General features: G+C 42.6%; 1 protein-coding gene and 3 long non-coding RNA genes across 17 annotated transcripts in view; 2 read left to right on the top strand and 2 right to left on the bottom strand.

The window, feature by feature from the left end:
• The window catches only part of LOC106040087 (uncharacterized), a 43,053-nt gene extending 32,855 nt beyond the window's left edge, over positions 1-10,198 (bottom strand). For 5 of the 11 annotated variants that reach the window (XR_010833861.1, XR_010833854.1, XR_010833853.1 and 2 more), the window contains exons 1-2: positions 8,976-10,198; positions 8,026-8,077 (exon numbers count right to left, since the gene is read on the bottom strand). This is a non-coding gene — a long non-coding RNA (uncharacterized lncRNA). Of the gene's footprint in view, positions 1-7,031; positions 7,112-8,025; positions 8,078-8,975 lie in introns of all 11 variants that reach the window. The other 6 variants (XR_010833856.1, XR_010833855.1, XR_010833857.1 and 3 more) reach the window with 5 other exon arrangements.
• LOC106040086 (E3 ubiquitin-protein ligase TRIM63-like) lies at positions 682-5,559 on the top strand. 3 transcript variants are annotated; one of them, XM_013187753.3, is made up of 4 exons: positions 693-967; positions 1,439-1,597; positions 2,779-2,940; positions 4,564-5,559. In XM_013187753.3, the coding sequence occupies exons 1-4, from the start codon at positions 794-796 to the stop codon at positions 5,152-5,154; spliced, it is 1,086 nt and encodes a 361-aa protein (XP_013043207.3). In that variant the 5' UTR covers positions 693-793; the 3' UTR covers positions 5,155-5,559. The 3 variants fall into 3 exon arrangements, with proteins under 3 accessions (XP_013043208.3, XP_013043209.3, XP_013043207.3); XM_013187754.3 differs by lacking the exon at positions 1,439-1,597 and having other exon boundaries at positions 682-967; XM_013187755.3 differs by lacking the exon at positions 2,779-2,940 and having other exon boundaries at positions 685-967.
• On the top strand, positions 10,066-20,180 carry LOC125179790 (uncharacterized). 2 transcript variants are annotated; one of them, XR_007157591.2, is made up of 2 exons: positions 10,066-10,177; positions 12,374-20,180. It is a non-coding gene; the product is annotated as an uncharacterized lncRNA (long non-coding RNA). The 2 variants fall into 2 exon arrangements; XR_010833863.1 differs by lacking the exon at positions 10,066-10,177 and adding an exon at positions 10,222-10,536.
• Positions 12,879-19,819, bottom strand: LOC136791583 (uncharacterized). Its single transcript, XR_010833865.1, has 3 exons — positions 19,681-19,819; positions 14,674-14,983; positions 12,879-13,184 (listed from the first exon to the last, which is right to left on the bottom strand). It is a non-coding gene; the product is annotated as an uncharacterized lncRNA (long non-coding RNA).
• Positions 20,181-20,376: the final 196 nt, after the last annotated feature.

Below are 20,376 nucleotides of genomic sequence, written 5' to 3'. Positions count from 1 at the left end.
TGCAACATATGGCATACTTAACAGTAGATTATGTGATTTCTACATTCGTCTGAAAGCAGTGAGACTAGTGTCTTGATAAATATGCTGGTCTTACTGATGGCAGGGGTTATGCCTGTTGGACACTTAACACCGGACACAGAAGCCATTAATGCATTTCAGTATCTGCCAGTAAATCCCCAGAAACTAGTTACTGGAACGTTCCTCACCCAGATGCCATGTTAGCTTTCAATGTCACGAGTGATTCGATTATCTAAAACAAGTTTTAAAGAGGTTAGCGATAACAAAAGAAATACTGCTAACAAGGTGTAGGCTGACTTTCTGAAGAAGCTTTCAGCACAAGGTAATGAAAATGTGAATTGAAATGGCTGAACAAAAGACACAATTCTAAATGAAAAAATACAGGCAATAAAATAACTGACCACCCCAAGGAACTTGTCTTGCACTGAGACTCAAAACTCTTAATCAGAGCAACAGATGCCGGCCTGTTTGCCGGCAGAGATGCCATCTCTGCGTGTTGAACACCCGAGAGAGTGCTTAAATCAAGACCAAGGTGTTCCAACAGAAAGGAGAACATTCTGGTGAAACAGAGTGACTTCGCACACGGGCTCGGTGAGATCAGAGATGCAGAAGATCCAATTAAACTGCCAGCATGTCAAAGAAGGGAGCTGCTGCTGCCATGGAGATGTTACTACAGAGACTGGGGCCGGTTCTAGAACGCCAGTACCAGGCTGCCAGCAAAGAGGGGCTGTGGCAGCAGCCAGGAAAGGTCTTCATCATGTGGTGAAACACCATCATGGAAGCCTTAAGAGAGGTGCTCTTGTGCCCCGTGTGTCTGGAGCTGTTCACCCCTCCAGTCCTGGTCCTGTCCTGCACACACAACTTCTGCAAGCAATGTCTGGAAAAGATCCTAATTCACCAGAACTGCCACCACGTCAACGGCCATTTCCACTGCCCCCTGTGCCGCAAAGTAAGTAGGGGTGACCTGTGTCCCCTGGGGGAGCTGGGCAGGTGGGACTTCTTGTAGTTAGGAGACTTTTGTTGTGATTTGAAGTGGGAGGTACGCCCCAACTCTTCACCGGAGGGCCACAGTTCTTGCAAGGAATACCATGCCACACCACAGGTAAAGGAAAGGAGCAGGTCACTCCCCTGTTCCTTAATAGTGTGGCACTCGTGTCACTTCAATAGCATCACCTATACTCAGAGGCAAAGTACGGGCAGGTGACACTTAGGAGCCTCAAAGTTAAAATATACATGTTTGAATGAAATGGGCACATAGGTATTTCTGTACTATTTCACTGTGGTTCAAAACCACGGTGAAATAGTACAGAATGTAATAAATAAATAAATATAATGCATCTTTCTATGGTATACCAGATTATCAAAGAAACAAGCCATTCCTGTGTCCCTCAATCTATTTTACTATTTTTCTCATTTGAAGGTAATTTATCTGAGAGGCAGAGGAATTGTCGGCCTGCTAAGAAATAGCCTAGTTGAAAGTATCCTGGAGAAATTTAAAGATGAACTTGAAAAAACCTGTGTGCAGGAGCAAAAACAGTTGTCCCAAATGTGTGAAGAACATGGGGAAAACGTGAACTTGGTATGAATTCTTATCTACTCTTTTTACTTTCAGTAATTTGCACGCTGTCCGTCCTGGATGTTTCAAGTACATACTAAATAAAAAATATATGTTTACTGGAAGTTTTAGTGGACAACCAATACTTAATGAAGGCCTTAAACATAACAAAGTCCTTAAAATACCAAAATATATAATATTAATCTATCTCAATTTATTCCAATGTATAAAAATCAGTGAATACCGACTATTGTTAAGATTTCCTTACCCAGAATAATTTTATCCACCCTACTAATTGTAAGCTTTCCGCAGCCACTCGCAAGCAGCTTCGTAAACTCCAAAAGAGCTGTAACCTTTCTTAAAAATCAATCTCAGCCTTCTAGACTGAGTAACTGCAGGACTAAATCTATTCCTATTGAGGATGACCAAGTTGTGTGTCATCTTTGCCTTTTCTAAGCAACATGGCAAAATGATTAAAAAGGGCCAGAATTCCCTTCCATAATTCACACCCAACACTCTATTTCCCTGTTATCTACTAATGAAGTTAGCTGCAAAAGCCATAGTTGCATGGCTAGAGGTTAGCACAGGAGCAGTCCCACTGAAATCAAATCTCTGAGAGGCCAAGCTCTCATTCCTCAAGTCAAATAGTTCAGTCATTCTACTGCCACTGCAGCATTGTCACTCAAGCTTCTCATTCACATACTACAAATAATTTAAAGTATGTCTGCCTTCTTGCTTGCTCCTCATTCTTACATTGCCATGCCAGTATCCCCTGCTGCTCCACCAGTGAAGCCATTGCTCATCGCTTTTCACACAGGTCTCTGCCTTTATTATTCATGATAAGGCATGAAAAACACTTCCTGAACTAACCCACAGTTGTCTTTTCCCTATAAAACATGTAGTCTTGCGTGTGCTGGTAGCACAATTCACGACACAGAGGAAGGCAGTACATTTTTTTTTGGACAGCAACCAAGCGGCATGTAGTTTGGCAAAATTTGTATCATCTATGCCCTACTGCAAAGATCAATGGAACAGACGCAGTGTAACAGCAGTCTTTGTTTGGAAGACAAACACTGCAGCACCACCAGCAATACCCAGTTCTGGCAGTTCTAACAGTAGCTAATAGCAGGCAAACCACCAAGCTACTTGACTTGTATTGCTTTTGTAGAGCTACTAACTCTCCTCGTGTACTTTTTTCCTCTCAGATGTGTCTGACTGACGACGAGCCTATATGTGCCATCTGTAAACTCTTTGGAAAACACAAAAACCACAACGTTGCTAAAGTATCAGAAGCTTACCAGGGAAGAAAAAATGAATTTATAAAAAAATTACACTTAGTTCACAAGAAATATGAGGACGCTAGGAAGGTACAAGTGACATTAGCGATAACACTAGCAAAATCACACGTTCCTCGGACAGATTAGAGAGCTACGTTTGGATTCTGATGGCAGACAGTCAATTTGTGGATTTTATAATAGAATTGAGTAGTTCAGTTGGAAGGACCTTACAAAGGTCATTGAGTCCCCTGCCTGAGCGCTGCAGAGCTAACCCGAAGTTAAAGCGTATTACTGAGGGCACTGTCCTGTGCCCCTTGGGCACCCGTGCCCTCCCAGAGGCCTGTCCCGGTGCCTGCCCACCCTGGTGGTGAAGAAACATTTCTCCATGCCCGGCCTGAGCCCCCCTGGTGCCTCCTGCTCCCTTCCCCTCCTCAGGGCGCTGCAGGGCCCAGCCCGGCCACCTCTCAGCCTGCTCTGCCCCGGCCTCCTCAGCCTCCCTTCGTGGCATGCACCTCAGCCCTCCCTTCCTCCAGCTCTTGCTCTGGCTGCTTTTGGGCTCCTTCACGGCCTTTCCAGGCAGTGGAGCCCACGGCCGCACACAGGTTTGGGGTGAGGCTAAAGCAATGCTAACTATAGCGAGAGAATCACCTCTTCTGATCGGCTGGCCGTGCTGTTTATGCTGGCTGATGTACCCCAAAAGAGGGTGCACACAAATTTTCCAAGGATGTTTAGGCCATACAAGATAAAATTGCATAGCAGGAAGAGAGAACATATTTTAATCTAACGGTAGATTTTGGCCCTGGCCAGACAACGCGCTCTTTGTCTCTCCTTCACCTAGATATAGTGTGAGATACGATTACCAAAGCTATTCCCACGTCTTCAAAATTTGGTTGGGTTCATTAAATGGATGGAGAAACATACTAGGATGTATTACTGAATGTGGGGTTGCAAATTTAAACTGCTGTTCTCTGCAAGGGACATGCAGTACGTGCAATGTACCATCCCAAACGCCTGTAGTAACACCTGTACGGAGCTCGGGGTATTCCTGTGGAATACCTTGCCACCGATGTCCTTCCTAGGGAAGTAGGCTTACAAGGAGGCACTTCAGAGCTGGGCTGGTGGAAAAAACTGCCACCTCATTACCCTTTGAACTTCATCCAAAGGTATCTTGAGCTTGAATAGTGCCTAAGTCTCAAAGTAAGTAGCTTATTCTTTGAGTGAAAAATACAGAATCGTTGAGTGAAAAATACAGAATCATCCAAAGTTGGAAGCGACCCACAAGGATCATTGGGTCCAACTCCTGGCGCTGCACAGGACCTCCCAAAAATCAGACCACGTGTCTGAGAGCGCTGTCCAAACACTTCTTGAACTCTGGCAGGCTCAGGGCCATGACCACTGCCCTGGGGAGCCTGTGGCAGTGCCCGACCACCTCTCCGTGAAGAACCTTTTCCTAACACCCGGCCTGACCCTCCCCTGTCACAGCTCCATGCTGTTGCCATGGATCCTAATGTTTCAAAAGGCATTTACAATTATTTATATTTTCATTTGGCTTTGAGCACTAATGGGTGCCGTAATTGTTAAGCTTTTAGAGCAGAGAACCTACAAGGGGTATTGTATTTTGAAAGTTAAAAATGCACTTGACTATTCTAAACTTGACTGCTCAGAGACATGATTATGATGCAACAGAACTTTTCATCAATTTATTTCACTCAGGAAAGTGAAAAGCTGATTAATGAATTAACAGCTGATGCTACGGACACCAGGGTAATGATCGACACGGTTGGAACTGGTTTGCTGAAGGGCATATTGTACAGAATGGCTGAACTGCACTCCAAGTTACGCAATGACTATTCTACAAAACTGGAGACACTGCAAGTAATCTCAAAAGAAGCTGAAGCTTCTGGACAGCTTTATCATCAAATGGAAACCCTCCTGGAACAGCATGTAAATTCTGTACAATTTCTGCAGGAGCACAAAAAGCTCAAGGAAAAAATTGAAAAAATGCTAGAAGCAAAAGCTTCATATCAGGATCCACCAACGTACAAAATATCAGTGAAACAGTATTTTGAAGAGCTCATCAAAGGAATTAACATCAAGGATTATCTCTCCAGTGCATGCCAGGAGATGTTAACAAGTACCACTGACATAGCCGAGACATGCAGATTGGAATACCCTGCCTTTGTTTTTTCAGGTCAGAGTCCTGATCAATCCTTCTGCAAGCAAGTACTGCAACTATTTGAGAAGTCAAATGATGTCCACCAAGATAATTTTGAAAATGTAGCTCCATCCACACTGCAGCACTGAAGTGAACACCAGCACTGAAAACTTAGCCTTTATAGATTTGCTGAAAGGATGAATTAAAACAATATCTCCTAACATTTAGCTTTCATTTCCCAGTCATATGTGCTGCCTATGTATTCCACCAAACAACTGAAAATCACCTTGAAATGTGAACAGAATGAGAGGTATCTAATGTCTGCACTCTGCTGCATTCTCTCTTGTACCACCACAAATTAGTAACTGGTTGGAAGGTGGCAGTAAAAGAGTAGCCTAAGACAGTAACACGGGCTGCCTAAGAACATGGATTTAGAGACGGCAGGCAGGATACTGTGCCCAACACGTTCTGTGAATTAAGCCTCCTTCCTGTGACTCTGACAGCTGCAAATGCTTCGAGTTTATTCTCTATTAAAAATGTAATTCACATCCCAAGCCCTAAATTTGAGTTTTAAACCACAAACAAACACGGTTACTTCCTTTTAAACCTACCTACTAAGGTAAGCTATAACTTCCATAAGGGAATTACAAAGTAATTTAAAGTTGTTTACTTCTATAAGGGAATTACAAAGGAATTTGAAGTTGTTTTAAAATGATAAACGCTAGGCTACTACACTTCATGTATTTGGTTATCTGCCTGATAATTTTTTCCCAGTGGTGAAGCAAAGAACAGTTAACAATACATTCATATGAATTCACGTTTTAAACTGCAGGTATGGGGCCTACCTACCACTTTTTTTCTTTACATCGGTTCTCTACATTCCTTTGCTAATTAATACAAAAGCATTTCTGCTTCTCAGGGTAACTTCTGCTCAATTTCTACACATTTTAACTTTGGAAAAATGAAAAGTTATCAGACTGACTTTCCCTTGACTCTTCCGGTAGTATCAGAACTATTTGGAAATCTAACAAACACAGGGCATGTCAAATGCTATTTCTACTATCAGAAAAGAAGTCCATAGGGCTCTGGAGATCATTATGTTGTACACATGGAAGGATTTCCTTCTAAAATGTCCTTTCAAATCAGGCCCGGGGCTGGTACCGGTCACAGCCCTGACCCTGAAGGCTTACAGCTCAGCCCTGCGTGCCCACACCCAGTACCAAACCTCCTTGTGTGCACACAGATGTTGCTAGTGAGGGTGAATGATGAGACTGAGTCAAACTGTGAGAAACGCTTCAGTTGTTACTTGTATATTACTAGATAATGGAAAATCCAGAAACAAACAGAAAACAGGTTTCACTAGATCCAGTGCTGTGTGACCATTCACTTCTACATTAGGCTCAGACACTTCCCCAGCCTCAACATGGCCAGGTGTTCTGACACCTTTTTCACTTTCACTACTCTGACTGTCTTCTTATTTTATGTAATTTGCAAAGGCATGTGAACCAGCATTTTTTCTTACATGTCACTGCTTCACAGAATGAATAGAACTGGGACCAACCACAAATTTTATCAAGCTTTCATCTCTTGCTTCTCACTTAGACCCTGACAAGGTGCTTCCCCAAGGTGCTCCTCAGGTGCTGCTTAATTGTAATGTATACTGTGTTTGAAAGGTATACTGTGTTTAAAAGGTAAACTGAGCTTCACAAGACTAAGGTTACAACTTGTAATCACTTGCTGCTGCCATCAAGCAATGCTTTACAAGTCAAACGTTCAGAATAATGTCACCATCATTTCTGATCTTTTACATTTAGCTTAACAAAAGCTCACTTACTGTATGAGGAAATCCTCAGCGGCCAGTGGCACGGTACCAGCTGCTTACTGCCTCTACCAGCCAGGGCCAGAACTTAGGCTTTCTACATCACCTCATTTCCAAAGAACTTTATTTAACAAGTTTGTCATAACAAGTGGTTTATACATCTGAATTCCTTTCTTTTGTACTCATACCAACTGTGTTTGTCCATACCGTTTGCTGTCAATATTTTGTATGCTGTGGTCCACTTTTAGCTGGGGAAAAGACTTCAAACTCTCAAATTACTATCTGTCCTAAAGAAATAGAGAGTAAGGTGAGCAGAACTATTTGGCACTACTTTGCAAAATCAAAAATTCTCCCTAGGATATTACACTGCAAGACACATAGTTTCAATGTCCCTTAATCAGCTTCAAAATAACTACTACAATTGAAAGTCACCCACTAGTCCAAAACTATGTGCATTCCAGTAAAACAGATAGACTGGCATTTCTTGTTAAAATACAAGACATCAGTTTATCAAAAAGTGATAAAATGATTCACTTTCTGAAGAAAAAATGCCACTTCAACAACTGCCGAGTGTTTGACTGGATACGCTGTGGAATTGTTCTGGTTTCTAAGCCAAAAACAATGTCACTTTCCAATTACGGGTATAATGAACAACAGCCACCCATGAATCAGCTTGCATCTGGCAAAGCGGCAGGCCTGAAAGAACACCATCAGGCAGTAAGTATTTCCTGCTCTGAAAATAAATGTGTCATCTATAGAATGTTTCATTTTTGAAAAATGCTTCTGTATCCCTTCTTGTTTATCTAACAGCTGGAATTGACTTCCTTATTGTAGCACTTTGCTCTGCTAGCAAATCCTGTTCTGTCCAGCAATCCTCACTACAGACAGTATAATCTGTAAATTACTAGAAATGTGTATTTGAGTTTACATAATGCCTCTTAGAACCTTTCTGAACATAACTCCTGAAAAATAAAACTTCATAATGCCTACTTCTTGTAATTTTTTTGTCTCTGCAAGAACAGGAATTATTACAGTGCCTGGGCATAACACAATGGTAAAATAGCATCTCACTGTGGAATGTTTTAATCGGACAGTCATCTTTTCTGGGTATTCATACCCCATCTTGTGACCTACCGTGGAAGTGCAGGAGCTACAAAAGAGACCCTCGTGCCCGGTTAGAGACCTGAGAGAAGGTTCTCACCTTAACAGGGGCTGCAGCTTCTGTATTCATCAGAAAATGAGTCAAATTTCTCCTAAAAGTAAAAATTAAAAAGTAATTTAGTAGCTGGCAGAATCTGTGTGTCAAAGTTTTACCCGAATAAGGATGAAAACTACATTTGGGTTCGCCTTTTAGCTGTTGAAGCACCAGTACTTTTTCTGGAAAAAAACATCAATTTTTTCCAGACTCAAAACAGCGGCGTTATCCAGAAAGCTGTGAGGTCAGACTGTTTAATCTGTTTGTTGCTCTGATCACTGAAAACAAGGCCCCATCTTCCCTTCTCATATTTGTGACAAGAATCATTATTTGTGAAGTAAGATGGGACAACACACATGTAAGAACTTTGCCATATGAATTCTAAATTTCTACAGAATTGTCAAGCACTCACAAAAGCTTCATTATTTACAAAATTTCTCAGAAAAGAAAAGTGTATTTACAAAGGCTGAAAAGACTTCTCTGTGCACATGCACATGCACACTTTTTAATGTATCTCTATCTTACTGATCTTGTCAGAACTAAGACACAGAAAAGAGATCTGTGTTTAAAGGCTATTTTTAAACACAGCATTTTCCTCCTTGAACTTTTACTAGTCCGGAAAACTGGCACTGAGGCTGAAGGACCACCTCTCCTCCTCTGAAAGACTTCTACGTGCCCTACAGGCCCTGCATATCCCCACAACATTAAGAAACTCATCAAGAATATACCTCAAAAATATACTTTGATTAAGTAACAACACACTGACATAACACTTCCAAGTCAGATTGCTTCCTTACGATTAAAAACAAAAAACAGGAGTAGAGAGAAAAACACAGAAACTTTGAAAAAAAAACAAACCACACACACACAAAAAAACCCAAACAATAGTGTTGAAAGCAAGCTAGAGGTTTATCCTATCCAACTGTAGAGACAAGTAACATGAAAACAGGAATCACCTACAAGGGTGGCAGGTGCAAAAGACAGCTTCACCCCTGTCTCGGCAAGGTGCAGCACAAACTCGTTACTTGGGGAGCTCACTGCAGTGGCAGGGAAGGCTGAAGGGGTAGGAGGGTGAGGAACAGTGACTAAATGCACCATGCTTGACTGGGTGCGTCCTGGTTACAGGGTATCATTTATCAGAGAATGTTATCAGCAAAGCAAGTAAAACATCAGTTTTGTTGCTCATTCAACCATCTACTCAAAGAGACTACAAAAACACGATGAAAACAAAGCCTGTCGGTGCTGTGAAGGAGAGAAGCCACTATTTGATTCCAGGAGGCTACCAGGAGTGCCTCAGAGAAAACTGCGTGTACATTTTCTGGGTTAATCCTGAACTACCATTTCTCAAACCCACAGGACAGCTTGCCAAAGACACTGTAAGTGATTAAGTCAGGCAGCCTACTCTGTGATGGTTGGTGCTTTTGTTATGGCTGTTTTTATTTACCCAGTGCATTACTACTGGGCCACGTGCGCGGGGCTGCTGCCACAGTTTACAGAGGTTTCGGCATTATCTCTAGGCTCCCACCGCCACCGCTGGCCTTTGGACGCGCAAGCGTCAGCCTCAGCCTCCAGCTCGCGAAGAGCCAACACCGGAGCGAAGCGCCGACCTACACCAAAATGGCCACGGGGCAGGCCGGGAGATAAGCTCACAGCCTACGGGGCAGCAACGAGAAGGGCCGGGCCCGAGCACCGCAAGGACACCGGGCACCGCGGCGGGGGCCGGGCTCGGTGAAGGGGGCGGCCCGGCCCGGCCCAGCATTACCAGGGCCCAGCAGCGGCCGGGACGTCCCCGGGCTGCGAGGCCCTCAGGGCCCGGCCCCGCGCTGTGCCGCCGAGGGCGCCATCTTAGGGCTGCCCCCGACCCCCTTCAAATAAATGGCGGAGGGAGGCGGGCCTCTCCTTCCTCCCGCCCAATGACAGGCCAGCCCTCCAGGCGGAGGCGGTGCCGCGCGGCGCACTGCCCAATGAGCGCGCAGAGAGGCGGATGATGGACGCGTCGCCCGGCGGCGCCCGGGGGCGGGGCTCGCGGCCCGGCAGCCAATGGTGCGGGCGGAGCGGGGCGCGTCGCGCCTTCCCGTGGTGCCCCGCGGCGAGCGGCGGCAGGAGCGGCCGCGACTCCATCCGGGTCCCGGCGTGGCTCCGGGTCACCCTGCCGCAGGTACCGGGCGGCGCCGCGGGGCAGCCGTCGCACCGCAGGGCCGGGCGGGGGGGAGGAGGAGCGGGGGGGGCCGGGCGCGGGCCCCGCCGGGCGCTGCGGGCGGCGGAGGGCCCGGCCCAGCCGTACGGGCCGGTGGGGGGTGGGGCGCGGCGCCTCCCGGGGCCTCCCGGCGGGGGGCGTCTGTCGGAGCGCCCGCCCCTGCCGGCGCTCACCGGGCCCGGGCCGCCCCCGCCCCGCGCCCCCCCGTCCCCCCCCAGCCCCCAGCGGCAGGCCCGGAAGTGCCGCCCCCCGCCGCTCCTGACTGGCGGGCCGGGCTGGCCGCCCGCCGCCGATAGGCCGCGGATGCCGTCAGCGCAGGGGTACGTCATTTCCGCTCGCAAGGGCGTGCGGGCGGGGGGCGGCGGCGGGGGGAGGCCCCGGGGGAGCGGGCACGGAGCGCCCCGGGGGGGGGGGGGGGGCACGGCCGGGACGGGGCCGCGGCGCCAGCCGGTGCTGCGCGGGGCGGCCCCGGGGCCACTCGACGGCAGCCTCGGCCCGCCCAGCGCGCCTCGGGGCCGAGCGGGGCGCTCACAGCGGAACTCGCGTGCGGGGGGAGCGCAGCCCGCGGGGAGCCGGGCCGCCGCTTCGCGTTGTGGCGCCCTGCAGCAGTGCCGGCAGGCTTCTGCTCGTAACGCAGGTCTTACGCGGGGTGGAGGAATTGGCTCGGAGATGCGCGTGGCGTCGCGCTTCGAGAGTTAAAATCGTAGAACAGCCCCCGGTGGAAGGGACCCCCAAGGATCGCCGAGGCCAACTCCCTCCGTGGTGGAGGCGGCATCATCCTGCGGGGTTACTCTGTGATAAGCTGGGCTCAAAGTTAATGGCGGAGGAGAATACAAAAACGTGAAGTTGTCCTTTTAAAAACAATAATGTTTCCTTAATTTCCTTAAGGAATATTTAATAAATAGAGCATCGTTTTTCTACTTCAAGTACATTCTCATCCCCAGCTGCCAGGGGGACTTCACTGAAGCAGTTGTATAGTTGTGAGTCTCCCCTTGTCAGAGTTGACCTGTGCTGTTCACATGTGAATAGCCTAAACTTACCCTAGGGCTTACCTGTGGTGACTCCTCAAACTTTCTAGTCCAGGCAGCTTTACAAAATAATTCAGTAATACTTTTTTTTTTTTTTGCCCTACAGTAGCCATCTTCATTAAGATGAACTTATTAAATGTCAGCTGTATGGCAATTTATATTTTTCTAAATTGTTGGTTGCAACTTCTCCGCTGCACTTCTCACCAAATGTCCTGAAATGCGACATCAATTTCTATGGGTCACACTAAGAAGTTATTTTGTGTAATCAGATTAGAGACTTGGCGAAAGGAAATGTAGACAAATCAAATTACTTGCTTTGTTTCCCTACTACTGCTACTACCACCACCAAGGAGAATCCTTGTTCTTACCTTCCTTTTGATAAATGGATTCTGTGTCTTCCTCTGTTGCTTAGTAGTGGAAACACTGCATTCCTAAATAAAAGGCTCCCACGATTTATAATAGGCAGTAGCTAATTATATTAGCAATTAATATAACACCATTCCTGAAAACATTCTTATGTGTATTAGCACGATTATTTGCTGAATTTGTGTATTTATATTAACGTGCAAACTTTAAGCCAAACAAGTTGTCTGTAACATGCTCTCCCAGTAGGTAAAAGGGATTTTTTCCTTAATTGCTCTTCTTTGGAAGAAAACTGATACTAACTGTTTTGGTAAATTGAAGCAGCGTCAGTTAGATAGCAGCAAGCTTTTGTGCTTAAAAAAATTCTCTTTCTTCCACTTTTTTCCCTCAGTTGTCTACATTTTGATAAATTAACCTGCCTCGTAGGAACAAAAGCATAGCTCACTTACTAGTAGTAAATCATAAGAGACAAATACAGTGAATAAATACACGTCTGTATACTGATAAACGTACATTCCTGTTTGAAGCAGGAAGAATTGAAGTGATGACTTCCATTGAGAAATGCCTTGAGACCTACATGGCATTAGCAGCTGTAGCTAAACCGAGGCATGCTCACATACATATTTCTATTGCCAAAGTACTGGCTGACAAACATACATTCAAAAGGATTTATGAAAATAAGACATTTTAGGATAATCGTTTTCTTACTGTGAAGTATTACCTAACGTTACTGAGGCTTTAGCCAACGTTCCCCACTACTGTGTAGGGAATACTGTACGCTGAACGTGGAACATGACAATGATTCTTCTGTCATGTAACATACTCTCAATCAACAGGATCCAGAATTAATGTGTCTGCAAAAGATGAGGTCAGTTTACATACTGTAAAGACATTCACTGGCTTATTTTTCAATAATCTCTACTTCCAACATCTTCATGTAGATAAATGTGCATGTATACATACTTAACAAAGTATTCATAAAAGCTTAAAAGCCTCCAGAGGCTTTTCTTTAGTCTGGTTTGTCAACTGAAATAATGCAGGTGCTCTGCTCTGCCATGGTGGTGCCATCGTAAGTAGTCAACCTTTTTTCTGCGCTGGAGCACTGATTACGCACTGATTTGGACACACTACATCTGCTTTTTTATTTGTCTTTATTAAACAGTAAACTATTTCTCCATTGTGATTACTAATATTATTTTTTGAAAAGTGTTGCTGTATATGGATACAGCAAGAGGCAATTTGTATAACTGAAATATGTTAACAGTACTTATTTTTGACTAGCATAGAAAGAATTAAATTAGGAATATGAACCATTTATTTATATAGTCTAATTCCAGAACTAAAGAATTATGATCACTTATATAGAGATGGCTTATTACTGATGTAAAAATTTGAGTACATACAGAAGATGCTACAATTTGCATTATGTTCATTCTTTGTTCACATTCAAGAGTTATTAATTATGATCACATACTTTACTTTTCTGCAGGTATGCTTCATTCCGTGCATGAGCGGTTAGCAGTGACTTCAGGTTTCTTTCAAGCTGTGGTTTCTGGATACTTACACTCTTTCTGTAACTGTATAATCAGAAAAAATAAATGAAAATTAAACATAATTGAAAATGGAACAATCCAGTAATATTTCACGTTATAATTATTTAAAACCAGGACACTTTATATTAAAGCAATTAAACATAAGATGGGGAATATAGATTTTGTGAAAATCTTATCTGGTGTCTCAATCAGAAATGTCAAAGACGTTATTGATGACAGAGGCATTAATCTTATGCTGCTGTATGAAAAATACAAAGAGATACTGTAGTGGATACATCTCCCTTTCCAGCTGCATTGACTTTGATGCTGCTCATGCTTAGAGTTTAAGCACATCTATATCTTAGTATAGCGGGCACTGAAACTGCTTGTGTTCTTTCTCCCCTCTGTAGAATTTGGCAGTTCAAACAAGTATTCTGGTATTATTTATTTACGCTTAATCCATTGTATTGCTGCTTAATTGACTACCATGTCCAAATAAAGGTACTAAGTTGTAAGTTTTGGAGAACTCCTGAAAAGGCCTCTGGCCTTCGCTTGGCAAGGCTTACGTTCTGATTAAACAGTATTTACTTTCTTGGTCAGTGCCTGGTTTCACTGTAGGTGAATTTACTTGGCACAAAGAAAAAAACAACGCCCTTCACCTGTTCGGTTTCAATCTTCATACAGTTTTATTTTATTTTAAACTTACAGCTTTGACTTTTCTGCTACATTTAATTTTATCTTCTGAGTTTTAAAGTTGAAATTAAGCATTAGAATAAAAGTCTATTTTAACAAGCTGTTTACGCATTTACAGTTGCAAAATGGTCTTTTCATATAAGGATGTACTATAGCATTCATTATATGCCTCAAAGCATCTGTTAATCTCTATATCACGTATAGATGTCAGTAAAACAAAGTTACGGTAAGAAGTATTGGTTTTACAAACACGCTTTCTGCTTTAGGTTATTTCTCCTGTGCTGTGAAATGGACAAAATCAAGTTGGAAGATAAAGCATTTGTCAAAAGTTTATTTCCTATACAGTTTAGGACTGTTTCAGAGGTTTCAAACATGTACAGGTAGTTCAAAAAAAAACACCAAAAACTTGAAAAGTGTACTTCAGAAAGCTAGAGCCCATTTCGATTCTCCTACTGTCACTTGTCTTGGATGCAAATTAGGAGCAAGGCTCTGGCAAGATGAGCACTGTATTAATAAAAAGGAAGGTACAATCCAAATGTGAATACAGAAGAGGAGATTTTAGTTCACACTATCTAAAACTATAATTTCAGTAACTACGTAATCTTAAACTCTTTTGGAGAGAGCGATGATGTATGGACATAGTATGTGATGGCAGCATAGGGTCACTTGAAGGGAAGCAATTTGAAGCCTAGTTAAATTTGTTACACTGTTGTATCCCCAGCCCCCAAACCAGCAAAACTGACCCAGGAAAAGTGAGTTGTAAGTCTTGGTGCAGCCACCGGGGAAGCTGGATGGGCAGGGCCTTCGGGGGGGCTGGAGAATGAGGCAGAAAGGCACTCACCGAGAGCTGGTGAGAGCTGAAGTGTAGCTCCAGTGCAGATGATGAAGTTAAGGGGCAAGGAACTGATGTTAATGCTTGTAACATAGACGCTAGAGCTCCATCGTGTGGTTAGAGCAGAGTACAGGCTCGGGCCTCAGCCCTTGGCTGGGGCCGGCAGCATCAGTGCACTCGTTTGGCAGCAAACTCAGTCGTCCCTGTCGGTGCTGTGGGAAAGTTGCACAAGTAGAGCCATTTTCTTCACTTTCACTGCTTCGGGGATGTTTAAGTACAAGCACACGGTGACTGGAAAAATATCCTTTGGACACAGCTGCTGCAAGGGAAAAGGAGTTAATTATGTATTTTTAAAAGCTAAAAAAAATGTCTGTTTGTTGCTGAAGTACAGAATGTGCGGGTAGCCAGCCCTGAAACTCCTGCCTGTACGCTCAGGCATGATGTCACCAGCACGGTGACTTCAGCAGCGGGGCTGTGTGCAATAACAGATTCACCTCAAGCTAAGATGATACCAAGTCAGTAGAGGCTGTGCCAGGAGTATAATTTATCCAGCATGCTGTACATCAAGCTTCTCTGCTTGTGTGCCTGCCAGGAAAGCATGATGTATCGTGTCAGGGAAGAGGCATACAGCGAACCTGCAGGGAAACCTGGCAGCTCTCATTCCTTGAAAGGACAATGCAACTTAGGTGATAGGGTTTTTAGAAACTCTTAGAAATAACCTGTGCGTTTACTTCTTAAACCCCAAAACTTCAGGACTAACATGAAGCAAACCACTAATGAGCTAGACTTTGCGTGAATACACTTTCAACAGACAATTTTGACTAGAACTTGGGTTCTTTTAATTCTATACCCTTCTAGCATTTAACCAAATTAAAAATAGTAGGTACCCTATCTGAGTGACGTCATGTCAATAAAAGTGCTTTTCTTGGATAGTTAAAAGACAGGATACGTGATGATCCTTCATAAGGCATATTTGTTACAGAATGAGGTTTCTCTAGTGCCCTGTGTGCACTTTATAATCAATCTCAAGCCAGACTGCTGTATATAACAACAGGTTAACAATTGGATGTCATTCAAAATATTTTTTCAAGGACATTTATGACCTTAAGGAACACATAGCCCTTCCAGACCTCGAGTAGATGAATGGCTCTTGTTTCAGGAAGCTGAAAGCAGACAAATGCTTATGGATTGAGGAGCTGCAAATAACAAGAAAATATCATGGTGGCAGTAGAAAATGGTTTAAAATGTCTTACAACAGAACTTGATTGGGAAGTCGTACTGTCTGTGGAAATAAACAACTACAAAAAAAAATTGATGCATCTTCTCAAGTTGGTTAGGTTTTTAGCTAATCTAGCTAAATCTAGAAGTGGTGAAATAAGAAAGTCATCTTAATGTCCTTCAGGCTTCATTTAAAAAAAAGGTAACTAACAAGTGCCCTGCATATTTAATACATTTTATATTTTTGGCATACCTTCTGGGTTTTGGCATACCTTGCTGGGTGTAGGAAATCAGCAGCTTTGTCTTAAAGTTCCACCTGAAATTAAAGATCTTGGACTTCATGGAAGCACTGAGTGACGAACAGCGAGTTGATGCTCCCTGTAGCTAGGCTCACCGCACTGAGGCCTCAAGCAGGCTGTGTCTTCCATTTAGGAACTGGTTCTTTACATGAATTTTGCTTGTCGGTTGAAGGTTTAGGTGTAGGAACAAGGAACTATGAAAGGACTGCCAGCAACTCCATTGAATATTTGCTTGACAGCAGGACCTCTGCCTGAGCTCACAAAAAGGATGTGATATGTGCCAGTGCTTCATAGCCATTTGACTTTGTCCCACTGCTACTGTTCTAATTTATTTGTTTTGGACATGGAGACCAACTGCTTGTGTCCATCTGTACATGGTAAAGTACGCGTTCCAATAGGCATGTAAGTTAACAAAAGCAAATAATGGGATTTCTAACCAGTTACAAGAAAGATATTAAGAGTGATTCACCAAATTTTGTCATCAATATTTGTATAAAGGTTTCTGGAGTAAAGCACTGAGGGGGTTGGAAAGTACTTTTTTTTTCTTCTCCGTTCAAGGAATAACGTCATCCCTTTGTATATTAATGCATTGGATCACGCGTTGTGTTTTTTGGCAAGGACATTAACATGCATTAGGAGCTCTTGTTCTATCAAGGCTTTGTTTGATGACTGGTCTGAAAACCTCAGCTTAGAATTGGGATGAAGTACTAGTACGACATGTATTTAATGTTTGAAAAACTGTGCATTTCTGTAAACACTTTCAGCAATCTTATAAATTACACTGACAAAACGATCAGTTTTCCTCTTCAGCTCTGTTCTCAAGATGTCCTTGCTAAGAAGGGGATTGTAAGTCACACATCAGTCTGGCAAGTATTTTTATTTCAATATTTTAAGATTTTTACTTCAAGGTCATGTTGAGCTATGGTAATGTAGATACTGGCTTTAAGGTTCTGTCGGGGCAGTGAGAGAAACGCATTTGTTTCTGATGTTAAAAAAAAAAGTATATTTAAGTGGCCTTTTGGTAAGGCAGTTTAACAATTAAGTGTCAGAGTATGGGCCTTAATAAGTTTTGTTTATAATAGAATCCCTGTGCACAGAACTCTACGCCATTTCAGACTAACAGAAAAACGACAAAATACTATTTTAGAAAGTATGTGATTTTCTTTGAGCTATTAACGGTCCTAGATTTTACTACTTTAAAGTTCTAAAGAAGAAGAAATTTAGGTCTGTGTGTGATGCTTCTGATAGGCATTGTTTTCTAATTTCAGATGAGAGATTACATCTGTGGAACACTAACAGTACTTTTCCTGTAACAAAGGTTTGATGACTGTAGTTGCTGTAACTACTACAGCTTGCTAAGCGTCTAGAGTTTAAATATATTAAGACCAAATGGTTGGTAAAATTTTGAAATAAAGGAATTTACATTTAAAATAACTTCATTGCATGACTGGGGAGAAAGAGGAATGTTTTTTCTGTAATCGGTATTCTCCATTGTAATGCTGTCTGCAGCTGGCTTAACTTGTCTCTATTAAAACAGCCATCTTTCGATGTCACCTCTGAAGATGCCTGCACTGTGGGATGAGGTAGTAGGTTGTATAGTTTTAGGGTCATACCCACAACTGGGAGATAACTATACAATCTACTGTCTTTCCTAAAGTGGCAGAAGGTCAACAGTGGAAACACTTCACTTTTAAAGTTCAATGTCAGATGCTACTGAACTTCTATACTTGGAATGTGTTTTATAGGAGAGAAATGTTTCTGCAGCACCTACAGGTAATTGCATTTAGATTTCTGTAATTCTTAGAAAAATCTAGGTTGTCATTCTATATTATTTTTTCTCCTCTAAAGAATAAAAATAAAAATAGATTGATTCCTTTAAGGTTGGGTAATCAACTACAAATGATTGATGTTCTGATAAGCTGTGTTCTTTAACATTGCTAAATGAAGCATCAAATATTAATACTCTTCAGAATGAGGCTATGGTTAGCTACTTCAGCAAAGATCTTAAGTACACACTTCTCTGTCAGAGTGAGGTAGTAGATTGTATAGTTGTAGGGTAGTTATTTTACCCTGTTCAGGAGATAACTATACAATCTATTGCCTTCCCTGAGGAGTAAAACAAACTGCGGTCCTTTGCAGTCATTCGTTTCCACATCAAGTGAGCAAAAATAGTTTTGTCAAATAAGTTTAGGGGTGTAAAGTATGAAATTAATCCTGTAAATTCTGTCACTGATTAACAGTCAGTGTGGATGGTGCAAACCCTAAATGGTATTCGACTGCTGTGACATTTCTTCCAAGGTGAGTGGCACAGTGCTGACTGGATATCGAAAATGCATCTGTTACTAGCTATGGAGTGGAATACCCCATAGACCGGAAATTATTCTAAAAGTTTGGTGTTTAATCTAAAAGTTCTGATGGCTAACGCACGTACACTGTGACTCAAACTTGAGACCCCAATTCCTGTAATGCATTAAAATTCCACTACTTCAGTTGTTTAGTAGATGTTGGAAGGAAAACTTACAGTTATACTTTATTAATATGTCTGCTTATTTTTCTCTAGCTCTTCTAGCAAGTGAGACTTAAACAATGTAATACAAAGATTAAAGCGTTGAATGGCCAAAACTCACCCCTGAACTGTTTGGGAGTGTAAAGGTATGAAGTTTGGGCACCCAAGATCCAGAATTGTAATTTTTCTCTGAAGTGGTTATGTTTTTAACAAAGAGATTTAAAGCTTACTGTGTTCTTTCTCCCCCCTTAAGTCTTAGGTGTACTCAAGTCTAGCTGCTTTTGCAGTAGAGTGAGCAGCTAGTATCTTGCTCTAGCAACAACAAAAGAAAAAAAGCATGAAAATGCTTTTTGGGACTGAAAATCTAGCATATTAAGAGAGAAAATGGAGCCATTCAAGAGTATTTAAGCCAGGACCGGTGAACTGGTTAACCACTTACTGAACAGTGCAAACTTACAGGACATGCCCTGGCCTAAAAATGCAGGAAGCCAAAAGCAGCTGGTAAGCTAAGGTAACTTCGCAAAGAGCTGCTAAGTAAGAAGAACTGCAAAAAGGAAGCATTGGGCTCCTAGGAAGAGGTAGTAGGTTGCATAGTTTTAGGGCAGGGATTTTGCTCACAAGGAGATAACTATACAACCTGCTGCCTTTCTTAGGGCTTTATTATAACACCAGGACCATTTTGGCTCCATCCTAACCTCTGCACCTTTGGCATGTGAAGAGAAGTGACCTCTAAGCATATTGAGGTTTAATGAAACTGGTGTATCAGCATAGTTGGTACTGAACTCAAGCATAGGACTATTAGCTGGAATTCTGTATGAAGAAATGCTGCATTTCAGGATACCATTTTAGCAACATTAGTGTTGTGATAGCCTGCAAAGAAAAGGCCGTATTTGGAAGAAAACTCCAAGAGTGAGATCTAATTCCCTTACAATTAGGATGGAGGTGTTACACACTTATTAACATAGAGTTGAAGTACTAGTACTGTGTACTTACAGACAGGCAACTTTCCTTTGACTTTGTGGATTTTAAGTTGAAAAACTGAAGTTTCCAAGGATCAGCTCACTACTCCCTTGAAAGCTGGTGGTTTCTCAGCAGGTACAGGCACTCCCAATAAAACGTGCTCTCGGTCATGGATTACTTGCAGTCCTACAAGAGGGAAGTTTTCAGTGAGTGAATGATTGCATGGCCGTTATGGGATTGTATGTTAAGAAGTAGTTGATAGGTTTTTTTAATGTAATTACACTGCAGTACTGCGATGGTTCTGGTAGGGCTTCATCTAGACACCCTATACTGTGGGATATGGAGACTATTTTAAGTGTTAAACATCTTACAGCATTGATATATTAGGCCCACATCAGGCAGTATTTAAACTTCTGACAGTAAGACAGAATCCTAGATATTATAAAGACGTTAAGTATGCATGTATTGAACATTCTGTATGAATTTACTTGTACACATTTGATTTACTTAATAAAATAAAGCATTTTAAGCAACTCTTGTAGTGAGTGAACTTTACTTTCTCCAAAATAAAGAACTGAATTTTACAGGAAAATAGCACCCATATTATTGAAATCAAGTCAAGACCACATTTAAACAAAAGTTTTAACTGGGATTAGAGTTAACTAAAAAAACATCATTAACTGTGATTTTTGATAAAGAGGTTTGGTGTATACAGACAGGACTTCACTG

This window comes from Anser cygnoides, chromosome 10 (assembly GCF_040182565.1).
Source record: "Anser cygnoides isolate HZ-2024a breed goose chromosome 10, Taihu_goose_T2T_genome, whole genome shotgun sequence".
NCBI lineage: Eukaryota > Metazoa > Chordata > Aves > Anseriformes > Anatidae > Anser > Anser cygnoides.
Note: the sequence above shows the minus strand (reverse complement) of the source record. Positions and strands in the feature narration are given on the sequence as shown.

Coding starts and splice junctions, on each gene's coding strand:
- LOC106040086 (XM_013187753.3), top strand. CDS start 794: ATGGAAGCCTTAAGAGAGGTGCTCTTGTGCCCCGTGTGTCTGGAGCTG. Junction 968..1,438: donor ACTGCCCCCTGTGCCGCAAA/GTAAGTAGGGGT, acceptor TCTCATTTGAAG/GTAATTTATCTGAGAGGCAG. Junction 1,598..2,778: donor ATGGGGAAAACGTGAACTTG/GTATGAATTCTT, acceptor TTTTCCTCTCAG/ATGTGTCTGACTGACGACGA.